Genomic DNA, 15,303 nt, shown 5'->3' with positions numbered 1-15,303 from the left:
GGTCAAGCTAACTTACTGATTCACCAATTAGGACTCATTCTAGTAATTCTGCCCTTCTGATAAAGGTGTGTTTGAAAAGATAAATCTGTCATATGTAACATAACCTTTGGCTGTTTTCACCCATCAAGTCTACATTATCTCCCCATTTTTGCAGTTTAAGAGCTGTTTCACTGATGGTCTGGGGATTCTGGTGTGTGTTTGTTTTTTCTTAAAGGCTGGATGACCCTTTCTCTCTCTTTCCTTTACCCTTTTTGAAGACATGTCTGTGTGGTAGGACATGTCCTGTTGATTGCTGTAGTTTTGAATGCATTGTATGTGTTCTGTTATAAAATCTGCCATGAGATGCTCTCACCTGACACTAGAGTGTCTCATCAGTTGTGTCCTTTTGAAATCAACTTAGATGTGTTTTGTCATTTTCTTCTTACTAGGTGACTCTCCTACTGGTGATTGGAATGATTGGAATCCTTTAGGAGGAGATTTGATTTGTTGCTTTGTTACAGTTTACTTGGATTTGATGAATGATCTAATTAGATACTGATAAAATGATGACATAAACAGAGCAGTAAGTTTCAGTTAATACTTGAAGCTTCTAGTTTATGTTTTTCTTTTCACAGGATCAAGTGCCATGTTTTATCTGGCAGCTGCTGTTTCAGACTTCTACATTCCAGCTTCTGAGATGCCACAACACAAAATTCAGTCCTCCAGTGGTCCCCTGCAGGTGAGAGTGTTGGAGGAAGTTAAGTTTTTTTTTCGTAAGCTACTATAGCCTCCCTTTCTGCAACATTTTGTGTTGTAGTCTGTGTGCACACATAGCAAGGAAGCAAGGACTAGCTGATGTTATTTTAGGAGTTCACAGAGAAAATTTGCAATGTCTTAGAAACTGCAGAAGAAATATTACCTCATTTGGTAGTAGTAACGTATCAGAATATTATTAAAGTAATATTCTTAGTAAAAGTAACCATGCACCTACCAGTGATTTGCACATGTCATATCTGTGGTTAGTTTGTAGAAAAATAGTACCTTTAACTATGCTGCTTAAAAGCTCTTGGATTATTTTTTTTTTTTATAAAAACTGGTAACCGTTATAAATATCTGAACAGAATGTGTCTTAACACCTTCATTAGAATGTTAAAGAAATTTATCCTATTTTTTTTTTTGTGACTGTTTTATTGTTATGAATTAGAATGTGTTTTAGGAATATTTGAAGTAAATTCCCCATATTTATTTTTCTTCTGTTGTATCTGTGTTCTAGAGGGAATGCAACAATAACTTTTGAAAAATCAGCAAATATGGTCAACAACAACAACAAAAAAGTAACTATCTTCAACATTTGCAGACAGTTGGACGTACTAACAAGTGACATCAGAGAGAGTCAGTTGTGAGCCTGTATTAGTATGAGCACATGGTTATGGCAACAGGAGTCCGACAGGCAAATATAGTATGTGCCTTTGTTTCATCAAGCTCCTTGCAGGTGTGCTGTTTCATTTTGTATGTACTTGTTCATCACTCTGCCTTATTGACCATGAAGTTATTCCCTGTCATACTTGAGCCCATTTATTCCCTAGGGGAGGGGAGTTCCCCTCAGATCTCGCAGGGCAAGAACCATCTGGAGAGGCCATCATCCAGGCATGCATCAGGGTGTTTGGGTCCTCTCTGGCATCCTTGTAGTGGAAGTATATATAATTGTATGAATGGCATATCCCTTCCCATTGGATGGTGGCATGGGCACTTCTGTTACAAGAGAGACTGCTTATGCCCCCCTCTCAGTTTGAGCCCGCTTCTCCATGCAGCTGGCTGGCAACAGTCACTGGCTTCTGTGGTCACACACATGTCATTTGTGCACTGGCCCCTGTTCTTATGACAAAATCCCTGCCTCTGGCACTAATCATGTCAGGAATGTCAGCCTAAACTGGCCAGTGCCCAGCCCCTCCTAAAGAATGGGCATGCCCATCCTACCTGTCTGTGCCATCAAATGCCTGAGCTGCTACTCAAGCATGGGTCATCTGGGACATAGTCAGGGCTTTATTTCTATGCCATTGGCATGGCTACCTCAGTGTTTTCTTTGCAACTTTATTTCATGTGTCCCATGCTAATTTTAAGCTAGCTGTTAGCCCGAGTTCATTATTTTCTGTTGCTAACCTGTTCCATTTTCCAATCAGTCATTTTGTAAAATAACACTTTTAAAGGTAATTCTAAATCTAGTTCCCTCTGTTTGCTGTCTGTGTACGCCATCCTTCCTGTTAAGCTGCAGTCTTTTCACCCTTTCTCTTACTGTCATTTTCCTGTGTTATGTTCCTCACCTCTCTTCTAATTTAAGTGTTAATTTATTAATTATTCAATTTTATAATTAGTGATTAGGGTGATTGTTCATTATATAAGGCTGGGTTGGAGTGGTTGATTTTGTTCTGAAGAAGTCCCTTGTAACATGGGGAAGAAAGTGCTTAACGTGTTTGCAAAAATAAAGCTGATTTTTCCTTCACTGTGGTTGCCTTGGTTACATAGTATTGGAATTTGATTGTTTGGTTGCGACACAGAGATGGAAAAGGCAAGTACAGCCCTTAATGGTGAAGTGGTCGAGCTGCTACAACAAATTAAACAGCAATTGGCGGTGCATACCGCTCAGATACAAACCTTAATGGAAAAACAAGAGGGTCCGAACAACTTGTTTGGTAGTCTAGACTATCATTTAACCCAGCCTACACAGTAAAGTCTGCCTGCACAAACAGGACAAGGAACGCATGAAGCAGTTCCAAATGAAGGACTGACTCCCGTGAGTGATGAGAGGAATGATAATGATATCCAGTGGAAAAGTTAACACATTCGATTTTGGTCTGGAAAGAAAACAAGGTGCTTCGGGACAGCATGAGTCCACAATGGTAGAAAAATTAAAGTTGTTTGAAAAGAATTTATTGACATTCAAGAAACTGCAGATGGAAATTTCCTATCTGCAAAAAAACATTGAAATGGAACAAGTACCCCAAGGGTTAAGATTATGGAAGTACCCTTGCTGAAGGTAATGTAGATTTATTAAATGACTTGCATAAACAATTTGATGAAACTGGGCTAAAAATGATGAAACTAAAAATGGTGAAACTAATGGTTAAACACAGTATACAGGCTTCAGAAAAAATGTCCAAGGATTTGGACAATTTAAGCCAAACCATACAAAATGATTCAATGTTTGCACAGCATCAATCTAGTTACAATAACATTTTCATCAACATTGGTAATGCTTGTGGCAGCATTTACATTTGAAAAATGAATAAGATCCAAAGAGACTGGAATGAATATACCAAATGGAAGGTATACCCGCTTTCCCCTGGTTGCTGAGACAACAGTGGGGAAGAAGCCAGTTGTGAAGCAGATCAGGGAGAGGAAGTGATGACACAGGCAAGAATTCAAAATGCGGTGAGTACGCACTTACAGCAAGCATATTGTAATGCCAAAAATGTAAGGCGTTCGGAGAAGTTGTGTGAAAAGGATCAGCAGTCCCATTTTTTGGTGAATACCTATCGGGACTACGTGGTACAAGGTGCGAGATCGAAGAATGTGAGGAACCGGAGTTGGCAGCGGAAGAACAAATGGATTTGGCCTTAAAAATGATGCAAGCTGTAAATACTGAAAATTTTAACTCGTTACATCAGGGGATAGTCAAACTTCCCCGACTCAACTGTTACACAATTCTGATATGAATGACTGTTCTTTATTCAATGTGGATGTAGTGGATGTAATACGGAAACAAAATGCAATTATAGACTATAACTATACAGCAGACAGACCTTTCTTTTGCAGTGTCGGTATGGAAACTGTTTCTGATAGACATTTTCTTAATACTGAAGACTTTTCAATGCACGAATGTGACCAATATTGCATTATGGAAAATGCATTTGAACCCATAGTTATACAGAACGAAACAAATGATTTTAAAGTATATAATTATTCAACAAAAGACATTAATATTAAGCATGTTAATTTACTAGCAAAAGGGTTTACGTATGTGCCTTTTCGAAAAGGTAAAATTGATAACACGCTAATAGATTTAAAGTGTTTTACTAGAAAATTGAATCTAAAAGTTTGGTTCAACAAACAGAATGATGAACGAAATGGGGAAGGGGGATGTTTAAAAAGACGAAGCATTTTTAATCCACCATTAAATAAATTAATCAAATTGTATGAACAGATGTGTGAAAAAGATATTAGGAAGGCTCTTAAACAAAAAGCAAGTAAGGCTATTAATAATTTGACTGAAGATGAGGAATGCTTACTAAGTGAACTGGCTGATGATGTCAAAATTTGCATTATGAAGCCAGATAATGGCAATGGGGTTGTTATAATGAATAAGGCTGATTATTTAAATTGGAAGAATGCTCTACTGATGGATGGGACATACATGGAGAGTTCCCTTAATGCAATACACATAACATACAGGAAAATAGATTTATTACTGGATGATATGGTATATCAAGGGCAAATTAGTGAGGATGAGCATACATACATGTTGAATAAACACCCCATGATACCAAGGATTTTTGGGATACCCAAGGTCCATAAAGGACTGAGGGAGCAAAATTTCGACCAATAGATGACGGTAAACATTTCAAAACTTGTTTTATCAGCAAATATTTAGACAGAAAATTGCAGCTGGGTCTTACAGCCTTCCCATATATTCCTGGATAAGGTTGGAAGGATATGGTTAGATACTGACATAATACTGGTCACTACAGATGTATGCAGTCTTTTCACAGTAATACCTCATGAGGAAGGATTAGTGTGGTTGGAGGCCCAATTACAAAAAACTGGATTGTATGATCAGGATGATATAAATACATATATAACATTAATGGAAGTAGTCCTATAAAATAATTATATTATTTCGAAGGACAGTATTATAAGCAAAGTACAGGGGTAGCAATGGGGGCAGCCTGCACACCTGTCTTTGCAAATTATGTAATGTCATGCTGGGAACAACAGTATATTATGGAAGGAGAGTATTATTCCAAGATTTTATATTACACCAGGTTTTTGGATGACCTTTTCATTATTTGGAAGGGTAATGAATTTGAATTGCGTCAATTTTTATGAGTATATAAATCACACCGTGAGTTTCTTACAGTTTACCCACACACACAGTGCAACTAATATTTCGTACTTGGATGTAAATTTAGTTATTACTGAGGAGAATAAATTGGAATCTGGAATATATAGAAAACCAACCTTTTCTAATTCTTATTTAGAATTTTCCAGTGGGCATCCATTTTTTTCAAAAACAGTCCATAGTAAAGGGACAGTTGGTACAAGCTGCCAGAATGGTGAGCTCGGATACCAACATTATGGATGAAATTCAATTTACTCTGAAAATGTTTAAAGCCAGAGGGTATCCCCAGAAATTATTGGATGGTATTAGCAAGGAGATCATATGTAAATGTATTGATGGGACCTATAAGTCAATCTTGAAGAGTTCCAATAGTGACACTATTGTGGCCAATGATTTAGGGCAACACAATCTTGTGTCTTTTGGCTTTTCCCGGTTAGGGGTCGCCACAGTGGAACTCCGGTCCGCTAATGATTGGCAGTAGATTTTTACGTGCCGAGTTGCCAGCCCTGGCGCACAACCTTCAACGAAGGTACGCCCATTCACGCATGTCTCCACAAAGAAGACACTTTAGCTGAGAATCGAACAGGACAACGTCTTACTGTGAGGCGACAACGCTACCGCAGCACCACCACCGCAGTTTCACAGCTAATAATTTTCATATAAATACTTCCCATTACAAGGCGACACAATAAAATAGAAACATTTAAAATAGGGTTTATAACTACTTATAACCAATATGCATGGAAAGTAGTTGAGATAATTCATAGTAACTGGGACATATTACATTTTGATGAAAATGTAGGACAAAAGGTTGGGAAGAGACAGAAAATAATATATAAAAAAGACAGGTCTTTTAAAAACATATTGGAAATGGGCAGATATAATAGTATACATTCCAATAGTAGAAGCAAGGGGAATTTTAAATGTAAGAGATGTACTTTGTGTTCATCCATTTTAGAGATGGGGGGCAAGTTTATTTTGAATGGACATGTTATCATGGTCAATGGACATTACAATTGTAATACTCAGAATATAGTATACATAGCAAAATGCCTGGACTGTCCGATATTTTATATAGGTAAAACTAGCAGGCATTTTAAAAATGAGATAGGTGAGCACCTAGTAGATATTAAGCATGGTAGGATGACGAATGCACTTGCAAGGCAGTTGAATGACTGTAGAGACCATACTTTTAAATATTTGGTGATTCAGCACATACAAAAAGACCCACAGGGTAAATGCCTGGATGCACATTTAGATATTAGCAAATTAAGATGGCAGTTGAGACTTAATGCCACTGTACACCCAGGGATTAATGAAGCCATTAGTATCACCAGCATTTTAAAGTTAAAAAACATTTTAGGTTAAATTTGTATATGTGTTCTATTTATTATTATTTTTTATAATGTAATGGACTTATTGATTATGTATTGCTATGTCCCATTAATTTGGTTTTGCAGCTTGAATTTAATTAATTCTTGAATTTAATTAATTTTTAAAGAAGTATTTGGATTTTATGACAAATTTAAGTGTTAATTTATTAATTATTTAATTTTATAATTGGTGACTAGGGTGATTGTTCATTATATAAGGCTGGGTTGGGGTGGTTGATTTTGTTCCGAAGAAGTCCCTTGTAACATAGGGGAAGAAAGCACTTAACGTGGTTGTTTGTAAAAATAAAGCTGATTTTTCCTTCACTGTGGTTGCCTTGGTTACATAGTATTGGAATTCAATTGTTTGATGATTGCAATTCTTCCCTACTTTTTGCTTCTCTTCATATAACAGCTTATCCATTCCCCTTATCATTATTATAACCTGTCTCTGTGTTTTCTGAGACACATTTATTTTTTCCCTGGTGTCATCCTTGTCTGAATTCATCATTTTCTCATTTCCTGGCTCCAGAGCTTGACTCATTAGGCACCCCAATGGTCACATCTTTATCATTTAACTGCATACCTTTAACCATTATCCTTTGTTTCCTCCACAGTAATCAGTTTTTGCAATACTTTTCTGTATTCTGCCGTAGTCCTAATTCCTGATTCTTCTCCAACTACCTTCCTTGTGCAACTGAATTGAAGATCTTATTAAAATTTAGGACTGATACTTTCTTGGAGAATATATTTGAACTCTGTTGGGTGGTTTGAATAATTTATATAACTTTTGTGGTTTTTACATCAGTATTTCTGTTTATTAACAAAGTTTACACTACTTGTCTTTGTTTCACATTGTATTTTATGTATACTATTTGGCCTCAAGCATCGCGTAGATGTTAAATTTATAGAAAACACATTGTCTTCCTCTGTTGTATAGTTGTTACCTGGTATAAAACTGTAATTTGTTTGACTGACATGCTTTCCTATGTGTAAATTCATATTGAGATTCTGTCAGCAGCAATTTTTTTTAGACAAAAAATTTCTCTACTTCTGAGTAATAGTTTCCATTTTCTACCCCATGATTGACTAAAGTCTTCCTAACCTATATATTTCTTGGGTCCTTTAGGACCTTCCCTAATGCAGAGGCACTGTTAATGTCTCCCATAATTTCATTTAAAACTTTTGACTGTGTAGGTCCAAGTTAAACATTCTGTTAAGTAAAGTATGCACTACCTGTGATGGCTCCTTCAGCACTCTAGGTGGTAGTTGATCTGGTCTCACCTTAGTCCTGACAATATGTTTTCTATATTTTCCTAGTTATTCTTATATGTCCACGTACCTCCACCTAATCTCCCAGGCCCTTTCCAAATTGGAATCCAACCCCCTTTTTTTTTGGTAACTACCAAGACTAGAAAAGCTATTAAGCATTTTGTTCTCCTGCTTACTTGATTCCTCGGTTCCGGCACTGTCAGAAACAGTCTTCCATTATCAAAAAACAATAATTTTGTCTCTTCTTACTGTGTCAGCATATTCCTTTTCCATTTCTATGTTGCTCTCCTTTATTTACCCTTTTTGATGTAGTCATTTTTTTGTTTGTTTGTTTTTTAACCCTGTTTATCATCATCCCTTTCCAACCAGTCAGCCCAGCCATTCCCTACCACAGGCTAGACTAGATGACTTACCATTGGGGCCCATAATTTAGACAGCCATATACATAATTCAAGATTATTATTTTTTTTTTGGGGGGGGGGGGCTGCCTATACCCCACACACATTAGTTGAAGTGACAAGGAGGGGTTTGCAGTTGGCTAACTATGGAGGACATCACTGCTCACTTCATTTTTCCCCTTTTACTCATTATCAGTATGCACTGAACGTGTCTCTTGTTATAAAAATAAGCACAGTACACAACAAACATAATTGATCCTTCCAGGTAATACTTGCGGTGAACTAACATGTATAAATTCAGTGTTCACTTGAATGTAAGTACTTTTGATACAAGATTTTAAACTTTGATATTCAAAAATAATTAAGAAAGAAAATACCAGTTTCATACAATTCGAACACTAAGCAGTAGGATTTTGTACCAACTGCCTTCATACACACACACACACATATATATATATATATATATATATATATATATATATATATATATATATATATATATATATATAATATTCTAAAGAGGGATGGTAGGTTTTAAAGCTCCGTGCATGTGGGTTGTAGAGGTGGGACTTGAATCTTGTAAAAATGTAGCTAAATTCATGTTTTAGAAAAAAATGATTAGCATAACTTGCAATATGGCAGCTTTCAGCTGATCATTCTAGATCCACATCTGTTCTTGGTATAGTACAAAAACACAATAGAATAATTTTAATCAAAACACCTAAAACAAAATCCAACGTTTTGCTTAACAGCACTTGTAAAGAAAAACTTGCACCTACTCAGGGAAGCAGTTCTAACAATAATTTCAGTATCTCAACATGCATAAAGGCAAGTAAGAATCCAAAGCTGGTAGCAAGTACTAGAAGGTGGTAACCCATTCAGAATTATGTCCACTAAATTTCAGTAAAGATTTGTCATAGGGTAAATGTATAAAGTGGTTTACCTATGAGCTGTCAACAGCCATTTTTCTTTTCACTGAATATCAAACATTAAATACTAAAAATGGTGAACCGAAAAACCTAAAAAACACAAAAAAATTTTTCTTGCAGAGGAGCAAGTCCCCCTGAACCTTTCCGATGTGTATGGGGGACAACTCCCACACCCCGAAATTATATAGGCCAACTCCACATATGCACCACAGTGAAGAAAAGTAGAAAAACCTGAAAAGCGCTGCATAGCCAGCTTTCACAATGAAATAAATTGTGGTGAAACTCACAGCAGCATTAAATTCTTCCACTCAAGCCACTCATCCACATTGCATCACCTGTAAGTATACCATATAAAACCATAACAGTCTTAGATCCCTGGAAGACAGTATACTGTGCCTACAGTATGCAGTGTCACTCTATTAGAGGTGTCTAAAATAAAGCAATAAGGAGGGCACTTTATCAGATGGCAAAAAATGCTTTTGCATTACTCCCCCCAAGGCTGAAAACCTTTTTGCCTCTCAAAGATTACTATCCATAAAACAGGAACACTGTGAACATCAACGAGTTTGATAAAAACGTAATACATACTGGCTGGAAAAGGAGCAATATGGTGGGCATTGTTTTTTTTGTTTTTATTTCTTCATGCTGGCATTTTGGTCACTTCTGAACAGACACACATGCCAGTGAAGATGTATCAAACAAATGGGTGAAAAGTCAGTTAAATCTAGCTGGTCATCTGCCTTTTTTAGCCTTGATGAACATCTATCTGTACTCATTAAAAGAACACAGAAGGCAGGATTTTATTACCTGATGTAGCTCGTAAGCTAAATCAATGAAAACAAAAGCATGTTATGTTCCACACATCAACAAAACAGGTCTGTATCTCTTACCTATTTTCCTTGGAGAATATGTATGGCAAATCTCTTAAGTTTACTGTGTCCAAAGTCTTTTTAATCGAACACAAGCAGTCAAAAAATGGACTAATCAGACATAGTGAAACTGTCTTAAATAAGTGTTTTTTGTAAGGGGATAAGTCCCCTGTGCCATCCACTACACACCCAGCAACTTAAATATACCAACTCTGAGATCCCACAAGACTGTGAAAAACAGAAAACTACATTCTACATTCTTGCGCAGATACTGCATTTTTTCACGAACAGTGTTCAACACACATTTTATTTGATCACTTTAATTCATATAAAATGCATTTGAATTAACAGTACTTCAATTAACCACCAGTGATCCATTGTCTTCAGGTATACTTCTATATACTGGATTTCCCCCCCCCAAGCTTCCACTGAAAATAAGCCACAATAAAGATGGACATCCAGTCATTAAAATGTGAATAAATAAGATTTCTGGCAATCAGCCGACCATAGGGCTCTCACCTGGAGAAATGAGAAGGCCAGTAGAGCAACCAGAAGGGAAGCCTTGACCATTAGAAAGGATCAGACATCTTTTAATGGTGCCGTAGCGAGATGACAGTATAGTCTGACACACCTGTTATTTATAGCTAAAAAAGTTAAGTTCCAAGGTCAGCTTTGGTTAAATAATGTAATTAATTTAACAGTAATATTCTTCATGCCTGTTGCTAGAAAGAAAGTGAAAAAGAAGCTGACAAAACTAGAAGGACTGGGGAATTTTTATAAATGCCTGCAGATAGCATGGTGAATGGCATTAAAGCAGAGGCACATCCTGAGACCTTGTGAGATTAAAGACAAGAAAGTATGTTGGACAGGTAAGGAGTATTGCAAACCCTAATAGTAGTCTTCCATTAAATAAATATAAATAACTAAATAAAATAAAAAAGACACAAAGAGAGTGACTCTTAAACTGTATAGCTTTTTTAAAAAGAAACATCATTATTAAATTATCAAGTATGTCACAGGCAGTCATACGTTTATATAAATGAAAACAAACCATATTGACATCATTTTAGTTGCAAATATACATCACAAATCATATAAATACAACAAAAAAATAAACCAAACGTTGCAAGGATTAAGCTGTCTCAATGATACAGATTAACTAAGATCAAGTAAAATCATGAGGAGACAGCACACATGGCAGGACTAATCTAATAAAATCCACAGGTTTATTGTACAAAAATAAGTGAATTGTGCATCCAACGCTTCTTCAGACGTTCTGCCTTGTGTGCTGTCTCTTGATGGTTTTACTTGGACATCACAAATCATCTTGACATAATTGTAGTTGCAAACATTATACATCACTTATAATCTGTCCAGTCATTGTCAGTCAAACATTACATGTTGTGTCTTTTGGCTTTTCCCGGTTAGGGGTCGCCACGGCGGAACTCCGGTCCGCTAATGATTGACAGTAGATTTTTACGTGCTGAGTTGCTGGCCCTGACGCACAACCTTCAACGAAGGTACGCCCATTCATGCATGTCTCCACACAGAAGACACTCTAGCTGAGAATCGAACAGGACAACGTCTTACTGTGAGGCGACAACGCTACTGCAGCACCACCACCGCATGTCAAGATTAAGTTCATTCTTAAAAAAAAAAGCATAAGTTTGTTCTTAAATGGCTTTTATTGGAGTCTGTACAGTATATTTTACTTTTTAGTAAACGTATGGCCCATGGTGGGGGGAGAGCTCCCACATATTTAGGACTCTGAGTAATAAGGCAGGAGTTTTACAGTTACATTTTTTATTAGAGTACTTGCATTATATTTAACTATTTAGATAAATAAGTAATTGGCATTTACAAAATATTAGTTGCAGTATGTTAGTGTAAGTTGATCTTTGGCCAAAGATGTTTACAAATGACTTTGAAAGAATGATTGATAGATTATCAAACATTTAATTATTAAAAGGACTGCCTTACATCATTTAGCTACTACACATAATCAATATTTGATTTAACTTCCTACTTTTTAGGAGTATGCTTTACATCAAGATTAAGTTCATTCTTAAAGAATAAAAAAATATTTAAGTTCATTCTTAAAACTAACTGATGGTGAAGTTCTTCACAGTCATTTGGAGAGAGGTGAGGGAGTCTCCTCTGGCTTCCTTAAAGACTACTGGAGGGGAATATGTCTTGTATAAGATAGGATCAAATATAGGCAAATGACAAATTATATTTTCACTTTTGAGGTAAATTTATTTATGTTATGTTAGAAAGTTAGTGATACAAAGTGCTAACAGAACATTTTGATTGTGTTGAAGCATAACCTGACTTATTATTAAACAAGAAAATAAGATAAATATATGTTTAACTGTGGCAAAGTAAAATATATAAATAAGTAGGGCTTTTTTTGTGATAGTACACGCTGGTACGGCGTACTGGCACCTCACCATGACATCTGGACATGGCATTGACTACATATTAATGGGAGATAATTTTCTTTTAATTTAAAAAAAATACTTTTTTTAATTTTAGTGGTGGTCTTCTTTAAGAACACCATTTGCATCCAGTCACACAGACGCAACAGGTGCATTTGTGTGACCTATTGTTTACATCTTCGTCTTCTGTGCATGTGGAATTTGAATTCCAGAAGACATTTGGACTGCGGACCATGAACAGACAAGTGAGGTGTGTGTGTTTAAGAATTAGTAGGTAAGGGTGTGTGTGCATGTGTGTAAGAAATAGGTGGATGTGTGTGTGTGCGTGTGTGTGTGTGTGTGTGTAAGACGGAGATTGGGAGGCTCATACCTCTGAATTGTCCAGATTTTCACAGAATGTCCAGATTTTACCTCATATTTTTGGTCTGTTTCTCATAAAATTGTGTTCTTATGGCAAATCACTGTCAAATCATTGAGGACTGAAGTCAGAAAATAACTGCAGACATTTGAGCTTTAGACTTCATATCCTTCAGAAAATTCATACCTAATGCAAAACATGTTGTTCTATCAACTTTCTAAGTTTGTAAGAGCAATATTTAAAAGGTGTCCCTATTTTGGGGTCTTTGCCCTCCATTATTTGTGGCTTTGTCCAGATTTCATGGTGTAAGACGGAGGTAGAGGGTGTATGTGTGTATCATACCTCTCAACTGTACATATTTTCACAGAATGTCCATTTTTGTTTTACTTATATTTTTGGTGTGTTCCTCATAAAAAATTGTCTTTTTTGATAAATCACTGGGATGATCTAAGGATTAAAGTCACTAAATAATGGCATGCATTTGAGTTTCAGACTTTATATCCTTCAGAAGACGCATTCCAACACAAATCATGTTATTCTCACAACTTTCTAAGTTTGCAAGAGCAATATTTAAAATGTGTCCCTAGTTTTGGGCCTTTGCCCTCCCCCCATTATGACAGGCTTTGTCCAGATTTCTTGAACTAAGAGGGTGAAAGTAATTTTTTTTTGTGTGTGTGTGTGTAAAAAGGTAGGTAGCATACCCCTCAACTGCAGAATGTTTTGCACCATATTTTTGTCTGTTCCTCATAAAATGGATTGAGGTTGCTAAATAATGAGAGTTTTAGACTTCATATCCTTTAGAAAAATGCGTGCTAACACAAATCATGTTATTCTAGCAGTTTTCTAAGTTCATGAGAGCAATATTTGTAATCTTTCCCTATTTATTTTAGGCTTTGTCCAGATTTCTTGCACTTAGAGGTTATCGTGTGTGCGTGTGTGTGTGTGTGTGTGTGTGTGTGTGTGTGTGTGTGTGTGTGTGTGTGTGTGTGTGTGTGTGTGTGTGTGAAATTACCTAGTTAAGGTTAGCAGGTGGTTAGTAATTTGTTGAGGCTTAAATCCTTAGCTACAGGAAATAAGAGCCTGTATCCCAACTGTCAGGCTGCATTTTTCAAGGAACTGAGTTTCAGGTGAATTTTTCAAGGAATTTAGTTTCAAGTGCATTTTCAAGGAATTGTGAGCTTCAAGGGAAGAGTAGTTTACTGCTGCTCATGCTAAGCCTGTTTACAATATGCAACTGTTTTGTTTAGCAAATGGTGTCACTAATGTGGTATAAAATGTTAAGCAGTGTTAGTAGCACAACAGGTAGCAAACTTGCATTTTGATGCTGAGGGCTGTAGGTTATACTCCTACAGCAAATAGATGGATTGCTGATACTTTGCTGCTTTTTAAGAAGGTAGGGTACTGCAGTCTGGAGTATGTCCTCCTTTGGATGAGATGCCTAGCAACTATGAACCTGTTTTTAGTTTGCCGTCCATTCCCTATTGCAATATTACCAGCTTACTATTTTTTTAATGTAACATAGGCAATTTATTCTTCAAGGGCAGCAGGCATTGAATTTCTAGATGAAACACTGAAATATAAAGTTGTTTGCTAGCACCAACCTTTTCATTAGTTACAGATCTCTTTAATGTGGAATTATTCAGATGGTTTTTTTCTGCAGAGATTGTGCATATTGACTGATATTAGTGGGTTGTAATGACAGAAGTCTGAGTGGCCTTTTATGGTTGAAATGTTCTGAATTGGGCAAGTATGTTATTATTGGTTCATAATGTTTGTTTCCTTGCTTACTAGAAAAAATGTTCAAAACTATAAATTTAAAACACGCTCTAACAAGTGGTGTTGTATTATACAAGGGATGTAATTTAATTATTATATATTAAATTTAATACAATCAGGAAGGTGAATCAAAGAACTTTTGCATGGTCCTAAAATGTGTGCAAGGGGCCTGTGATTTAAAAAGAGCCCAATTGTAAACTTAATCTGCCACTGGCTAGATGCATTTTCTTTAAATGTGGGTTTCAGTGCTGTTTCAGTGAATGAGAGTTTCAAAGGCAGAAAAGTTTTAATGCTAACTCTGTTTTCATTTGAGACTGTATTGCTTTGTTTAGCAAATGTCTATTAGTGTTTGTACTTTAAAATTTGAAATAAAAGTTTTAAATTAAATCCAAATATCTGTAATCATTGTAGAAATAAAGCAGAACTTAGAGCCAAGGAGCTAGGGTGTTCTGGTTGTTTTTTACTTAATAAAATTGGTGTCCTAGCCATTGTTGTTAGTTAATTTATATTTATTTTTATTTTGTTGTTTATGTTAAAGCTGAAAACAGTATGCACACTGAGTGTTTCTAGCAACTAGGTTGAAATAGCCAAGTAATGGGACACTGGAATGGCTGGGAGGGGGTCTCAGTTTGTACTCCCCTGCAAAAAATCCTGCAGGCACCCATATGTATGTGTGTGTGTTTTCTGTAAAAGAATATTGTTACAATGATTTGCCATTTCCTAGTAATAATCCAAATAGCAGATAGCCTTTTTTAAAGTAATGGGAGATTATTATCCACTGTCATCCGTAATAATTTG

The 15,303-nt window shown here is 36.2% G+C and overlaps 1 protein-coding gene across 2 annotated transcripts in view; it reads left to right on the top strand.

Annotated features, from left to right (window-relative positions):
- PPCS (phosphopantothenoylcysteine synthetase) overlaps positions 1-15,303 on the top strand; it is a 57,623-nt gene that overhangs the window by 19,415 nt on the left and 22,905 nt on the right. For both annotated transcript variants that reach the window (XM_044061781.1, XM_044061782.1), the window contains exon 2: positions 615-718. In XM_044061781.1, the coding sequence (XP_043917716.1) occupies positions 615-718 (104 nt within the window). The remainder of the gene's footprint in view (positions 1-614; positions 719-15,303) is intronic.

This window comes from Protopterus annectens, chromosome 2.part0 (assembly GCF_019279795.1).
Source record: "Protopterus annectens isolate FY-2018-M chromosome 2.part0, PAN1.0, whole genome shotgun sequence".
NCBI lineage: Eukaryota > Metazoa > Chordata > Ceratodontiformes > Protopteridae > Protopterus > Protopterus annectens.
The sequence above is the reverse complement of the archived record's forward strand: the minus strand, read 5'-3'. Positions and strand labels throughout refer to the sequence as shown.